General features: G+C 51.1%; 8 protein-coding genes across 8 annotated transcripts; 2 read left to right on the top strand and 6 right to left on the bottom strand.

The window, feature by feature from the left end:
• Positions 1–3,337, bottom strand: BCR37DRAFT_352653 (uncharacterized protein; the record flags this gene model as incomplete). Its single annotated transcript, XM_040868148.1, has 2 exons — positions 1–3,181; positions 3,226–3,337. Coding segments are annotated over 2 exons (3,293 nt in total), but the record flags the coding sequence as incomplete, so codon positions are not given.
• Positions 3,338–4,526: 1,189 nt separating this feature from the next.
• BCR37DRAFT_384520 (uncharacterized protein) lies at positions 4,527–6,966 on the bottom strand. The gene has a single exon (XM_040870253.1). It carries the CDS (start codon positions 6,700–6,702, stop codon positions 4,768–4,770), a length of 1,935 nt encoding a protein of 644 aa, XP_040722034.1. The 5' UTR covers positions 6,703–6,966; the 3' UTR covers positions 4,527–4,767.
• A 50-nt stretch (positions 6,967–7,016) lies between these two features.
• Positions 7,017–8,266, top strand: BCR37DRAFT_384519 (uncharacterized protein). Its single transcript, XM_040870252.1, has one exon. It carries the CDS (start codon positions 7,154–7,156, stop codon positions 7,853–7,855), a length of 702 nt encoding a protein of 233 aa, XP_040722033.1. The 5' UTR covers positions 7,017–7,153; the 3' UTR covers positions 7,856–8,266.
• BCR37DRAFT_224483 (uncharacterized protein) lies at positions 7,932–9,030 on the bottom strand. The gene is made up of 2 exons (XM_040866470.1): positions 8,448–9,030; positions 7,932–8,394 (listed from the first exon to the last, which is right to left on the bottom strand). Exons 1-2 carry the CDS (start codon positions 8,937–8,939, stop codon positions 8,008–8,010), a joined length of 879 nt encoding a protein of 292 aa, XP_040722032.1. The 5' UTR covers positions 8,940–9,030; the 3' UTR covers positions 7,932–8,007.
• BCR37DRAFT_384516 (uncharacterized protein) lies at positions 8,986–9,815 on the top strand. The gene has a single exon (XM_040870251.1). The coding sequence runs from the start codon at positions 9,201–9,203 to the stop codon at positions 9,618–9,620; it is 420 nt and encodes a 139-aa protein (XP_040722031.1). The 5' UTR covers positions 8,986–9,200; the 3' UTR covers positions 9,621–9,815.
• Positions 9,695–10,372, bottom strand: BCR37DRAFT_384513 (ribosomal protein L37ae). Its single transcript, XM_040870250.1, has 3 exons — positions 10,315–10,372; positions 9,883–10,113; positions 9,695–9,834 (listed from the first exon to the last, which is right to left on the bottom strand). Exons 2-3 carry the CDS (start codon positions 10,102–10,104, stop codon positions 9,778–9,780), a joined length of 279 nt encoding a protein of 92 aa, XP_040722030.1. The 5' UTR covers positions 10,105–10,113; positions 10,315–10,372; the 3' UTR covers positions 9,695–9,777.
• BCR37DRAFT_224218 (uncharacterized protein) lies at positions 10,052–11,477 on the bottom strand. The gene is made up of 2 exons (XM_040866469.1): positions 10,311–11,477; positions 10,052–10,113 (listed from the first exon to the last, which is right to left on the bottom strand). The coding sequence occupies exon 1, from the start codon at positions 11,020–11,022 to the stop codon at positions 10,546–10,548; it is 477 nt and encodes a 158-aa protein (XP_040722029.1). The 5' UTR covers positions 11,023–11,477; the 3' UTR covers positions 10,052–10,113; positions 10,311–10,545.
• A 1,790-nt stretch (positions 11,478–13,267) lies between these two features.
• BCR37DRAFT_352717 (HSF-type DNA-binding-domain-containing protein) lies at positions 13,268–13,902 on the bottom strand (the record flags this gene model as incomplete). Its single annotated transcript, XM_040868150.1, has 2 exons — positions 13,268–13,614; positions 13,656–13,902. Coding segments are annotated over 2 exons (594 nt in total), but the record flags the coding sequence as incomplete, so codon positions are not given.
• Between the last annotated feature and the right edge of the window lie 408 nt (positions 13,903–14,310).

Raw genomic sequence — 14,310 nt, 5'->3', positions numbered from 1 at the left:
CTAGAAGCACCAGTACCACCATCGTGACCAGAAATGAGGATGTGATCAGCCTTGGCCTTGGCAACACCCGAGGCAACAATACCAACACCGACTTCAGACACGAGCTTGACAGAGACGCGTGCGCGAGGGTTGGAGCACTTGAGATCGTAAATCAGCTGCTTCAAATCCTCAATGGAGTAAATGTCGTGGTGCGGAGGTGGAGAAATGAGACCAACGCCGGGGGTAGAGTGACGCGTGCGAGCGATACTCTGGGACACCTTGTGGCCAGGCAGCTCACCACCTTCTCCAGGCTTGGCACCCTGTGCCATCTTGATTTGCAACTCATCGGCATCGGAGAGGTAGTAGGATGTCACACCGAATCGGCCAGAGGCGATTTGCTTGATGGCAGAACGCATGGTGTCGCCATTAGCCAATTTCATGGATCGCTCTGGGTCTTCACCACCTTCACCCGTGTTGGACTTGCCGCCAAGTCTGTTCATAGCGATAGCCAGTGCAGAGTGAGACTCCATGGAGATAGATCCATACGACATGGCACCTGTGCAGAAACGACGCACAATCTCAGTCCATGGCTCAACTTGTTCGAGTGGAATAGCACGTCCAGAGTCGTAATCAAAGTCAAGCATACCACGCAAAGTACAATTCTTGATTTGCTCATAGGCAGAGGCAGAGTACTTTGCGTACGAGGCATCGTTCTTGGAGCGGACAGCATCCTGCAAGTTGGCAATCGAAGCGGGACTGTTGATGTGAGGGTCGCCACCATCTCGCCAGTGGTACTCACCAGACTCGGGCAGACCAGCAATTTGTACAGTCTCGCGCGACGCCCATCCCTTTTCATGGAAGGCAAAGGCATCTTGAGCAATCCAGTCAAAGGTGATACCCTTGATTCGTGAAGCTGTACCAACAAAGGCAACATCGATAACAGACTGATCAACACCAAGCGCTTCAAATATTTGAGCACCCTTGTACGACTGCAACGTCGAAATACCCATCTTTGACATGACTTTCAGGATACCGCCATCGGCAGCTTTGATCCAGTTGCGCACAGCCTTATCAGCGTTCGTGCAGTCCTTGAGCGCGTTCTCGCGAGCGAGCTTGGCAATGGCCTTAAAAGTCAAGTATGGGCAAACACCATCAGCACCGTAACCGAGCAAGACACAGAGGTGGTGTACTTCACGCGCTTCTCCAGTCTCAACGAGCAATGCAACACGCGAACGCAGCTTGTTCTTGACCAAGTGGTGGTGCACCGAGCCGGAAGCAATGAGTGCAGAGACGGGAACGCGGTCAGCAGCGGTGGCACGGTCGGAAAGGACGACAACCTTGTAACCTTCGGCGATGGCAGCTTCAGTTTGAGCGCACACTTCATCGAGGTGCTTCTTGTAGCCAGCCGTACCTTCCGACTTGGCAAATGTCAAGTCGAGTGTCTTGACGCGCCAGCTAGGGTTGATGGTGGTCATTTGCTTGATGGCTTCGAGTTCCTCCATGCTGAGAACAGGCGATGGCAGCTTGAGACGTGCGCACTGCTTGGCGTTCATCTCGAGCAAGTTACCTTGAGGGCCAACGTAGCACTGCAGACTCATGACGATGCTCTCTCGAATGGGATCGATGGGCGGGTTGGTGACTTGAGCAAAGAGCTGACGGAAGTAGTCGTACATGAGACGCGGCTGAGGCGCCATACAAGCAAGAGGTCCATCATTACCCATGGAGCCGAGAGCCTCTTTTCCATCTGAAGCCATGGGAGCCACGAGCAAGTTGAGTTGCTCGAGTGTGTATCCAAAGGCGAGCAAACGACGATCATCGGCGATCGTAGCATCATCAAGTGTGGGTGCCAACTTGACATTGTTGGCCTTGAGCTTCTCGTGGATGCGAGGAAGTGACAAGATTTGCTGGTCGACCCATCCTTGGAAGTCACAACGGCTGGCAGTCTTGTGCTTGAGTTCCTTGTCATCGACGATACGACCTTCTTTGGTGTCAACAAGCAGCATCTTACCAGGCTGCAATCGACCCTTGGAGAGCACCTTCTCAGGCTCAATGAGAATGGCACCGACCTCGGAAGCACAAATCATAATGTCGTCTGTCGTGACGTAGAATCGACAAGGTCGCAGACCGTTACGATCGAGGTTCGCACCACAATAACGGCCATCAGCAAACGTAAACAATGCAGGTCCATCCCAAGGCTCCATCATGCAGGACGCCCATTCGTAGAAAGCCTTCTTGTCGTCCTCCATGTGGTCATTGTCGAGCCAGGCTTCAGGGACCATGAGCATTACAGCCTCGGGCAAGCTGAGAACACCGTTGATGACGAGTAACTCGAGACAATTGTCAAACGCAGCAGAGTCGGAGCCACCTTCTTCGATAATTGGGTACAACGAGTCGAGCTCGTCGCCAAAGAGCTTCGAGTTGAGGAGACCCTCACGGGCACGCATCCAATTCTTGTTGCCACGGAGGGTATTGATTTCTCCGTTGTGAGCAGCGAGACGCATGGGCTGAGCACGATCCCACGAGGGAAAGGTGTTGGTGGAGAAACGCGAGTGAACCAGGGCAAAGTGCGCCTCGTAGTCAGAGTTGCACAGGTCGAGGTAGTAGTTGTAGACTTGCACGGGAGCAAGCTGACCCTTGTACACGACATTCATGTTGGAGAGGGAGCAGATGTAGAACCACTTCTCCAGACCAAGCTTGTGTGTGGCTTGCTTGCGCAAGACATACAGCTGTCGCTCAAAGAACTTGGTATCAAACGAATCAGCGTCGGTGGTCTCTGGCGATTCACCCTCGCCATAAGCACGCTTCAACACAACCACAGGCTGCTGAATGATGGGCTCGCGCGAAAGTGCAGCAGGACCCAAAATGGTCGAGTCACGGGGAACGACACGCCAGCCAAGGACGCGCAGGTCGAGTGACTCGGCGAGCTGGGTGAAGACCTGCTTCGACTCAGCGAGAATAGCCTCGTCTGGGGAAAAGAAGACATTGCCGAAGGCGTACTGGCCCATTGGAGGGATGACACACTTGGTGAGGCTGTTGAATTCCTTGACGACAAATTTGTGAGGCATGGAGGTCATGACACCTGCACCGTCTCCGTCGCGTGTGTCGGCACCCACGGCACCTCGGTGAGAGAGGTTGCAGAGAAGCGATCGAGCATCGCTGACGATTTTGTGAGAGACCTTTCCCTTGATGTGGCATGAAAATCCTGTTTTGTTAGTCTCTGGACATCAACACGGGAAGAAGACATACCAACACCGCAGGCGTCCTTTTCATATTCTGGGTCATAGAGGCCCTGCTTTGCAGGCAACCCACTAAAATTCACCGCTTGTTTGAAATTGCCGACCGGGGCGACGGGCCCCATGTCAACAAATTCGTCGTTTGCTTCATAACATGGTTCAGAGTCCCTGGGCATGCTATGCACCTGAATCTGGTGCGTTGATGGCTAGCTTGGGGTGTGCTTATAAAGCTTTTTTTTTTCCTTGTTGATCTCCCTGTCGCGAGGGAAACGAGGACGGACCTTTTGAAGTGAGAGCTTGTGACTTGATGAGCTGTGACTAGCAGCTGTGCACGAGCAGAGGGAGAGCGCAAGAGGCTTGTAGGTAGTGATGAGGCGGGGTGGTGGTGGTGGTGGTGAGTAGCAGAAGAGGAGATAGGCAACAGAGCGAGGTCAGCAAGCAACAAACGCGCGCGCAGGCAGCAGCAGAGCAGGCCAACAGAAATTCCAAATTTTTTCCTCCTCCCGAGCGCGCATCCACATGCAACATTGCCCATCGCCCCCCGGGATTTTATCGTGTCGCTCTCGGCCCAGAACGCAGTTGACTTCTCCACGGCAAGGCCAGTCACGCTTGCTGATCATCGTCTTCCTTCACCTTCCAAGTTCTTGACTCCCAAGCATCTTCACGACAACAGCGATGCTACGTATGAATAAGACTTCGATTCCACTGTTGCACCCGATCACATGTCTTGACAAATAGCAGCACTGATAAGGCTCTCACAGCATTGATATTGGTCATGGGTCCGATTCGTTTTGTGAAAACCTTGACTGTCCTCGTCTCTTCATGATGCACCTGCTAGACAAGTACCATGTCCTACTGCTAAAACACATCTGTGACTGCATCATTCACTCTCGGAGCTTGCCGTCCAGCTGCCGAGATCTGACATTTCATGCTCTATTCCCGCTGCTGGTTTGGCTCGCTAGGAAAATTGCAAACTTCTTTTCAAAAATCTGCAATTATTATGCTTCTCATTGGCTGACCCCGCTGCCAACTGGTTGGTGAAGAAAAAAAAGGCTGGTGGACAGATCTGCACTTTAGATGTTGTAAGCAGACTTGAAGGCTCCTGTTCCTCCCGAAAGGCCGTTCAGGCAAATATTTACACGGTGAACCAGGTGAAGGCTTCTGCTGGCTAGAAAACACCGCTAAAGGCTTTCTACACAGTGCTCCGAGTGCGTTCCCAGCAAATACAACATCCCCATCTGATCGGACTTGGCGGCTTTGACGGCACACGTAGCGGCCCAAGATGAAGTCACATCAGATGGAGCAATTCCAATTCGTAGCTTCTTGTCATTTCATACTATAATCTTTTCTTACTTTCCTATTTTTCTTCATTAATCGATTAGTACTCTTATATGCGTATTTGTTGTTCATTCCAGTTCATGCCGTCGTCTCTCATAAGAGTCATTTTTTCTTAGCAGCATGGAACAATGAATGCTCTTCATTAATTCATAGGGGGGCTCTCTCTGTTCTTGTCAAGCCAAAAAGGAATATCCATCCAATCGAGAATGCAGGGGTATCATTGAGGTGGTTGAGCATGCGTACTGCGCAACGATGCAGTTCTTCCCAAAAAGGCACGTTGCGGTTCCGGTCCTTTTGGTTGTCGAACAGGCGCACTGGCCGGTCCGGTACCAGCACTCAATTGCATCTCACCAAAACGATCCGACAACATGGGTGATGCAGTACCCGAGGCAACACCTGCAAAAGATGCAAACGGTGCAGGACTACCAGACCTCTCTTCCTCCTCACCCACACGACCGAATGCATCACTTGATAAGGCGGCACTTGTACGGAGTGGTGAGGGTTGTCGCAGGTCACTGTATGATTTCATTTGCTTGAGACCCGGTGGTTGTAAGTGTGAGAGGGAGGAAACGCCATTGTTATTGTAACTTACGCGTGGCTTCAAGTCGGGCTTCGTATCAATACGCAGAGCTTGTTGTGGGCCAACGGCTGGAGTGTAGCCTGAGTAGGGTTGCTGCATGGTACGTTGTGGCTGTTGTTGCTCAAGAGGGCCTTGGGCAGTATCTGCAATAGGCTTCGAAACAACCACATACCGCTCCTCACCCTCACCCCTCGATACATGAGCCAGCCCCAACTTTTGTGCAATGAGATGCACCGTCCTGCGCTGGGGTGGAGTGAATTCTGGTGGAAAGGCCATTTGCTTTTGAGCAGTCGGTGCCGTGTCATCCCTAAACAACAACAAACTCGAGTAAATCTGGAGTGTGGCAGGATCATTCAAGTCCATCTCTGGCTTTGCCTTCTCAACGGAGGGTAGTGTTCCTTTTGCAGAAGAGAAACTAGCAGCACTACTAGGTCGCATGATACCGCCCAGCATGACTTCTTCTTGAATTGCCTTTTGTCGTTTCTGTAATTCAATCCGTTCACGCTGGTCAGCAGGCAGTACTTTTTTATACTCAACGCGTAGTTTGCGACCAATGAGCTCATACCCATTCAAAGCGCCAATAACATGCTGTGTCTCTTCCGGTGAATGGAAATTTGCAAATGCCAGTCCACGAAATGTGCCGTTATCAAAGTGATAGTTGAAGGCGTAGGGTTTTGGCAATGTCAACTGATCGAATAGTTCCAGTAGAGTTTCCTTTTTGAGAGAAAAGGGGATATTTTTCACCACGACGGCAGTTGAAATGACTTCATCCCCATCATCACCAATTACAGTACCAATACCCGGTGTTGCAGGTCCAGGTGAAGCAAGAGGCGTGAGGTCGCGTGAAAAGGGGTCGTGTTGGGCATTACTCCATTGACGCGCCATCATCGGTCGTGGAGCCTGTTGTTGCTGTTGTCCGGTAGGCGTCAAGGAACGATACCCGCTCGTCATGGAGGAAGGCATGCCGTGATGAGGGGATTGCTGTGGGTGGTTGTACTGCGGATAGGCAGGCTGACCATAATGTCCATGATGACGCGGCATTGACTGAGGATGCCCATAACTTTGCTGCTGCTGTGGCGGATACATCTGCTGTTGAGGATGCGATATCGGATACACATGCTGTTGCTGTGCATGCGACTGCGCACCACTTGAAAACGCACCAGGCGCCTCCCATCTGCTACTACTGCTACCGAGACCTTGTGGCGATTGTTCATAGCTTGGGTAGCCTCCTTGCAAGGGCGTCAAGTTGCGTGGTGGTTGTATATTAGCAGCCGGGCGCCATTCACCGAGCCCTTGCGTCGCTTGGGAGGATGATATCCCTGTCCCCGCGGAGAGTGGTGGCGCTTGCTGCTGCTGCTGCTGCTGCTGCTGCTGTTGACCGGGCGGGGGAGCCTTTGAGTCAAAGAAGGAGAAGGCGTCCATATGCCGGCTCTTTGTACGACGCGGTTCAACACCTGGGCTGGAGGGCGAGGAGGGGAAGGGAGAGAGGAAGGGTGACTGGATGGGGGATGCGATGCGGTTGTTGTTCATCTTGAGGTCTGCAAAGGAGAGGAAGTTGGGCGGGCTGCTCATCGTCCTTGATGTATCTCGTCAGAGAGTGCGTGGAGGGCTGGGCCGATGCGCTGATGGAGTGATGTGGTGAAGATGCGAATGGCGCGTGTGGATCTCGTCGTCGGAGAAGGGCCGGTCGCCAGTGGATGGACGTTGGAAGTGTACTGTATAGGTGTATCGCTGGATGCTGCGCCTGATGAGATATACAGGATATACAGTGGCTCGTGTCTGTGCTGCAGGGGCTTCAGCGTGCTCGGTAGGGAAGGAAGAGAAGGGAAAGTAAAGTGAAGAGTTACAGTTACTGGCTCAGTCTGGCTGCAACTCAACTCACCTGGCTCAGGCTGGCTGGCTCAGTGGCAGCGCATCGAACGGCGATCAGGGCACGTGACTCAGGAGACTCAAACTACTACTACTACTGCTACTACTACTACTGCTAGTGCTAGTGCTAGTACTCTACTGCTACAGCTCTGACATGGTCTCTGCCACCAAAGCACGTCTCCACTGCTGTGGTCTCTCTCACCACGACCACACACACCCAGCAGGTCTAGACTTAGACCTCGCAGGCACACTCTGCTACGGAACCGGTGACAATATGACCTCTGCCGTTCTCCTCCTACCAGGCACTTCCTCTGCCACAAGCTGGCAAGATACACACATCCGTTTATTGGCTGATAAGATCGCTCGTGGCGCCAATGTCACGGTCCTTGTCCCTTGCGTCTCTCCTGATGCACAGAGTCACGCTAAGCGGAAACATGACACCGCTGAGGACCCATCTAGCTCATGTCCACCCTTCAATGAAGCTTCTGTCAACACACTTGCTACGCACCTGCGAGATGCCATGAGTGTCACACACGTCGCAGTGGTGGGTCTCTTTGGCAACGGTGCAGAGGTCGCTTGCGCATGTGCATCAGCAGAAGAAGCAGAGAAGCTCTTCAAGTGTGCCATTCTTGCACTCGACACATCACATGTCCCTGCATCACTCAAATTGCCCACAGTGCTCTTCCAACTGAAGGCAACAAGCAGACAAGTCATTGTCGAAGAACCCGTTGCGATACGGCACACACCGCTTGATGCAAAGGCAGCGCTCTTTCGTTCAGGCTCAGGCACACTCTATGAAACGGCCATGCGCGAGCTACTCTTTTGGTGCAAAAAGCATCTTCATGAATGGTCATGATGCAACACAATGACCTGCCATCGCTATAGTCTACAATGCAAAATAAGAAATCTAAAGTACAAGAGGTCCACGCTTCTCCGTCACTGAGCCAGCTTACGTGCCATGTGCAAATCAATGTCCATCAACTTGGCAAGGAACCCCGTCCTACTATGTTAGCGAGCAACAAGACACATGTCGACATACTTGAAGAAATCAACGCGATGACGCTTAATCACATCGAGGTAGCTATCCCTGCAAGCCAGATGATACCGACAAGACTCATTGAAAATCACAAACTGTGAGCGCAAGTCATCACAACCAGGAGGCCACGTATTCGTGTAGAACTGTTCAATCTCCGCACGTAGCAACGGTATATCATACTTATCCGCCAATCGAGCATACTTCCAAATATTCCGATCAAAGGTGAAGATGCTGTCGAGTTGACTTCGAAAGAGCCAACGAAGGAGGCGATTGAGAGATTCCTTGTTTTCGCCATACATGGGGATAGTGACTTCTTCTTGCCTGTTGACTTCAACGTTTCGTAGCATATCGCCCAAGACCTGACATCCATCAGTATCGTTGCTTTGTTGCATCAAGGAATCAAAGGACCTACCCGTGATGCAAAGAGCGCTTTCGCATGGATACCAGAAAACTCCTCCTCATCAACCTCAGCAGCATCAGAAGGGGTCTCCTTGTCCTTGTCGGATGCATCTGGCACGAGTCTCACAAAGAAGTTGCATGTAGACGTGTCTGTACTGCATCGTGGCTTATGCGTGTAGATGAGGTCTGTGGAGTTGCATAAGGTCGAGTCTAGTTGAGTGGATGACTTCGTAGGGATACGCATGACTGTATCACTGTCCTCGATGAGGTCAACGGCAGTGTGGGCGCCAAAAGTAAGTCCCGGCATGGTACTCTGCGCGGTGAACTGTTGAAGTGTATGTGCGCGTTCGATTACAGAGATAGGGGTAGGGGTAGCTAGAGAGCGTTGAAAGAGAGGGAGAGCGTCTGATAGAAGCTGCTGAAGAGAAGGGATGAGAGTTCTTGGTCGTCGTTGTCGTCTGTGGAGATGCGCCTCAGGGGTCACACAGCAGCAGTACATGTACATGAGATGCTCACTTACTGGCAGTCGTCTACTCAAGGGCTCAATACATAATCAAAGCATGTTGATATACTGCTACCGTCTACGATCCCCATTCCCTCCAAGCATAGACAAGCCCTCATCGCAGTCTTCCCTCTATGTCGCTGCTCTCCCACTCAAACTTTGACCAGCACGACCAAATCTAACCACCACGACTGCCTATCGCACCGCTCTATAACCACACTTGCTCGCTCTGTCAGAACAGACTGTGTGCTCGAGTATGCAGAGATGACCTCTTCCATTTCACCAGAAGAAGCAAGAGACGCTACAAAACCCCGAGGTCGTGCGTCAAGAATCTTCATAAAGCCAAAAACAAGCATCGCTGGGACTGTTACCATGATACAGAGCCTTCTCTTCCTTAGAGGCGACACAGATCCTCTTATTTGTATCACGGGTATTGGCAAAAATATCTCAAAATGCATCACAATTGCAGAGATTGTACAGCGTCAAGCAACAGAGCCGCTTGGGCATATATCAACGCTCAGCAAGGAGAAGAAGTTTGCAGACAGAGGTACAGAGGTGCTTGATGAAGAAACAGGAGAGCTCGAATGGCTGGAAGAGCCCTTAGAGCTTGCAGATACAGACCGCTTCATGCCCAGAATTACTATTGAGCTGTGGAAGATCAGTGGTGGGCCCAGAGCACAGTAGAGTACAATCACCCAAGGAAACAAGTCAGGAAGGCAAGATGATTGGATGCATAGATTGATACGTACTGCAATCGATCTCTGCTTCATGAAGAGAGTGACTGAAGTCAACTTGAGACGTTTTATGCAGAACGGAAAACGCGTGAGCAGGAAGATGCAATTTACACCTCTTGAATCTCGCGAAGACGACGGATAGTAGAACGCACAGTCGCCGCAGCCTAACGAGTCAGCACAAATGCATAATAACACCTTGAGAAAGAACTTACAGTTGTGGAAACAGTCCAAGCACCGCCAGCAATGGTCTTTTGACAACCTCCGCACTTCCAGATACCGACAACGGTACGCTTAATAGCATTCTTTCCACAAAATGTGCAGACGTATCGCGCGTGCTGTGTGATTTCCATCTTCTTCACATCTTTACGCAACGAAGCTCCGTAACGGGTACCGTACTTTCCGGTGATGCCGACCTTTCTGGTACGCTTTGCCATTGTTTATATCTGTAAAGATCGTTAGTCAAGCTGTTCGGTTCGGAGAGACCGCGAGAGGTTTGCGAGCAAGAGAGAAGGGATGGAAACATGCAGACAGAAAAGATCGTGCCCTATTTTGCAAAACGACACGGATTGAGTAGGCTTTTGGTATCGCATGGTTCTCCTCCTGTCCTCTTCAATGCCTGCAATCCGACGCTGCTGCCTACATACGTGATTGACTGTTGTCGTCGACGAGCAGTGTAGCGTGTAGTGTTTCGCCTTTTGCTCGTCTGTGTGGGTGGGAAGCGAAGTTTGCGAGAGCGTGACTGCCACTTTCACGTGCCCGCAGATTTTCAATTCAGATGGGCAACCTCAAGCATAAGAGCTGCAGTGCAATGTCAAGAAGAGCGAAGTATGGGCTACCTGAGCTCAAACAAAAGATGAACTGTGCATTTCTGCAGGTCATTGAGACCACTCAAAATTGTCGAGCTTGTTGAAGGCTGTCTGTGCAGCCTTATCAAGCATGCAGAAAGCCAAGCGTCCTGCTTGTGCTGTGGATACAACGCCGACAATGCTCCGATTTTCGTCTGGTGTATAAAGCACAGGACCACCTGGAGTACCAGGGGCGAAGTAGCACGATCTCTCCTTAAGTTTCAGAGTTGGGATGCCAATGGATTCTGGCCCGCTCTCATACTTTTGTATAACGGGACGGCCATCGCATTCAAACATCGGCCTTGAATATGGGGGCTTTAGGTCTTTCCTCAAGCTGAAGGCATGCAGTAGCAAGCTAGGCAGTGAATATTTTGGAAGCAATTCTGGTAGCCACATAACTGGCACTTTCACAACCACTTCTTCCAAAGACATTTTCTCCTTTGGTGCGGCAGCTTTAAGTCCAAGCTCAAAACGCAACATCATTCGCGGCACTTCTTGAGCGAGCATTCGGCGTATTCAGGTATCTGTCAAAGCCTTCTGAGATGGACCAGGTGGACGCAAGCCAACGATGCCGCGCAGCATCACCCCCAGGGGCGAAGACAATCGCCACAATAGTCTTTCCTGGAGCCGTTCTAAGGCAATGGGCGGCTGTGACGACTATGCTTTTGGAGTTGAGATTGATGACAGTATCAGTACACTGACTGGTCGATCCGGTGCTGAATCCAACGAGACTCCAGCCAATATATGAGATCGCATCACCAAGTTCGCGCTATTTCAAAGTCGATCGAGTCTGCGAATCCCAGGAAGTGTGATTGTGCTTGAGAGTGGAATTGATTGAATGCTGCATCGCTTGCTGCTGCACAGTATTTGCTCTGCCCTTGACATCTATAGCTTGAACGCGATGAGAGGTGATCACACCAGCAGAGTTCGGGCTGCCCACTTGCTTAAGCTTTGATAAGATTTTTGATGAAGCAATGACAGAGGTAGCGGTAGCAATAAGGCTCGACAAGGAGTCAAGAAGGGAAGTCGTGGACTGCACGTTTCTTTCAGGAGATAGTATTCATAGGCTGTACCTGAAGCCCAGAGTCAGACTTCAGACCAAATCAAGTTTTTATAGAAACAAGTCAGGAGCTGCTTCAAGGTGAAAGTCACTTCGACCAGGCCTCCACCAGATCTTGTATGATCGAGCAATGCGGGCATGGTTCCCACGCAATTGTCAGATATAGATGTCCTTTGAGATCCCTCGGGACTCCAAATTGGTCAAAATTCCAGAAGGTGCTTCCTGACGAGCACCGACTCCTAAAAGCGACTTAGGAATCGGATTTGAGAAGCTGCAGCGTTGTCCTTCAGGGACAATACAGCAATCGGTGTATCTTGAGCCATGGCCATGGAAAATGCAATGAAGCTTGTATAGGAGCTAGATGAAGTTGCAAATGGTCAAGTCTGCAGGAGTTAATCCATAGGCGGCGATCTTGCAATTGCGGCGTCGAGGATCGTGGCTTTGATGAAGTTCAGATGGAAAAGTCACACTGTGCCGTGCAAGAGACTTTCTCCGCCAGATCTGCCTAGCCATGCGAGCTGACTGCCTCGAAGGTGTCATTGTCAACGCCCAAAAAAAAGGATGTCTATCAGTCTAGGCACAATCATGCACATAACAAGTCACATACGTGGCCGTCTCACTAAGGAATAAATCCTCAATCAGGAATAAGGTGAAGGAGATCAAGTGCTGCAAGTATAAAGCTTACAAGACCACAGCTACTGCCTTTCTCTATCCACTTCGTCCTTTGCCACGTGCCTTGTCCATATCTATCTCTTCAATGACCTCGTCGTCCTTGCTTACGACGCTGGGTGGCGTCGAGGTCAATGACTCCAATTTTGGCGTGCTCGCTTCAGATCGACCGCCTGCCGACGGCGCAGCTTTTGAAGACGCAGCAGGCATACCTGTATATGACCCATCATTGTCCAACCAGTTGCAGGGCTGTTGCTCGCCCGACGCTGGGAAATCCTCAAGAAACTGGGAAAATTCCGCTGGATTGAAGTTTGGGTCATCCATCATCATCGAGTCCATCAAGGCAGGATCCAGAGTCGCCATATCGAGAGCAGCTGGGTCCATTCCCAGAAGATTTGCCAATGCGTCTAGATTTTGATCTTGCTGCATGATATCTTGCTCGAGTTCATAACTCCTCTGCTTGTTGTATGTCAAGCGATTCTCAATCGATGGCGTGAGCGCATTTGCATTAGGCGCTGCAGCCATCTGGAATTCATCGATACTCGGCGGCCGCATTTGTGCCGGCGTCAACGCAAGCGTTGTTCTTGGCAGTACTGGCGCCGCCTGTGGTTGTATACCGGGTGATGTAGCCTCGAAGTCATTCGAGTTGTCTACATGATCACTGACCTGCCCACTAGAACGACCACTGCGGCGATTGGGAAGCGTGTATCGCTGTTCGGGCACTTCAGGCTCCACCTCAAAGCGGCTAACACTTGCGCGCTTGGCATGATGCGTAGGCGTTGACTGACGATGAGGACTCGAAGGCGATTGAGAGGTATGCGAGTTCGTCGTTGATGGACGTGTTGCATTGAGCTGTGGCGAAATGCGCGCAGACTTGAACATGTCTTGAAAAGTTTCTTGCGCTTTTTCGTCTTGTAATGTATGAGCAACACTCGCGAGTGTAGCGACTTGCTCACTTGAATCCCCTTCCAGTAGCAGCTTCCGCTTCTTAGGACGAATCGTCTTGTCTTCCTGGCCAGGATTGCCGTAGATGTGTCCGAGAAAGGCAAGAATCTTTTCAATCGTCTCTTCGTGTTTTGAATGGCGCGCTCGTGTATCGGCCTGCTCCTGCCATAGAGCCTGATTGTCTGCCTGAATGCGCTTAAGATCCTGCGAAATGGTCACCTGATGTCGTTTTATGGCCTGAATCTCCTTGATGACAGACATGAAATCAATAGCATCCTTGTCGGCAGTCTCGCCAGACTTCTTGCGCGTGACAAGACACAGCAAATCAGGCTGGTCGCGATGAAAGTTTGGATTGCTAAACTCCCAAATTTCACCTTTGCTGAGGGTGTTGTCCTCAATGTGGGGGATCTTGTGGAAGCCATACACTGACGTTAGCCGCAGTAAGACAAGCGATGTGCAAACGTACTATTGAGCTGCCTGACGAAGGATGAAAAGTGCTTGTGCTTATAGTAGCGAGGGAGCAGCTCCTTGGCAAAGTCTTCATGCCGCATGACCAGGAAGGAATCGCCTGCGTCGTTCCACTTGATGAGCGAATCCGTCAGGGGATCATCCACCATCTTGAACAACTTTTGTAGAAAGGCAGGGACTTCCTTCTTTTGAGACGCATTGGCATTGGACGGATGCGCAACAGAGAGCGCCGTGTTGTCGGGCATCTTTTGTCGTGCTGGCAGATAGGGCTGCTTAAAAGTGTCGCCAAGGCTAGTCTGCTCAGGCCCTAGACTGAGACCAGGAAGAGTCGGCAAGGGCGTACCAAGGCCGAACGGCGATTCGCTGCCAGAGGACGAGGGCGAAAGCACGGATGGGAACTGCTGCTCTTGCTTGACCGTGAAGGTGTCGAAAATGTCGCAAAATAAGTCGCCGGCCGACATCCTGAGAGCAGCGACAACCAACTTGCTCTGAAACAACAGGCCTCGATCTGAACCAGCTCTCTTATAGTCTTGTCTTCACTTGGCTGCTTCACTGTAGTTGCTGTTAGCTTGCTACTAATCTCCTCGCTGCTTGTCGAGTCCATCGATCACGCCCGCTCGATCCGTTCTGCAAGGTCGCCTCTGATCACGCGC

The sequence above is a fragment of the Protomyces lactucae-debilis genome (genome assembly GCF_002105105.1).
Source record: "Protomyces lactucae-debilis strain 12-1054 chromosome Unknown BCR37scaffold_30, whole genome shotgun sequence".
NCBI lineage: Eukaryota > Fungi > Ascomycota > Taphrinomycetes > Taphrinales > Protomycetaceae > Protomyces > Protomyces lactucae-debilis.
The sequence above is the reverse complement of the archived record's forward strand: the minus strand, read 5'-3'. Positions and strand labels throughout refer to the sequence as shown.

What these genes read in the sequence shown, in the direction of transcription:
- BCR37DRAFT_384520 (XM_040870253.1), bottom strand. Translation starts at nt 6,702, where the DNA reads ATGAGCAGCCCGCCCAACTTCCTCTCCTTTGCAGACCTCAAGATGAAC.
- BCR37DRAFT_384519 (XM_040870252.1), top strand. Translation starts at nt 7,154, where the DNA reads ATGGTCTCTGCCACCAAAGCACGTCTCCACTGCTGTGGTCTCTCTCAC.
- BCR37DRAFT_224483 (XM_040866470.1), bottom strand. Translation starts at nt 8,939, where the DNA reads ATGTACATGTACTGCTGCTGTGTGACCCCTGAGGCGCATCTCCACAGA. An exon ending in AAGCGCTCTTTGCATCACGG is followed by an intron (nt 8,395 to 8,447) that starts GTAGGTCCTTTG and finishes GATGGATGTCAG; the next exon opens with GTCTTGGGCGATATGCTACG.
- BCR37DRAFT_384516 (XM_040870251.1), top strand. Translation starts at nt 9,201, where the DNA reads ATGACCTCTTCCATTTCACCAGAAGAAGCAAGAGACGCTACAAAACCC.
- BCR37DRAFT_384513 (XM_040870250.1), bottom strand. Translation starts at nt 10,104, where the DNA reads ATGGCAAAGCGTACCAGAAAGGTCGGCATCACCGGAAAGTACGGTACC. An exon ending in CTTGGACTGTTTCCACAACT is followed by an intron (nt 9,835 to 9,882) that starts GTAAGTTCTTTC and finishes CTGACTCGTTAG; the next exon opens with GCTGCGGCGACTGTGCGTTC.
- BCR37DRAFT_224218 (XM_040866469.1), bottom strand. Translation starts at nt 11,022, where the DNA reads ATGCTCGCTCAAGAAGTGCCGCGAATGATGTTGCGTTTTGAGCTTGGA.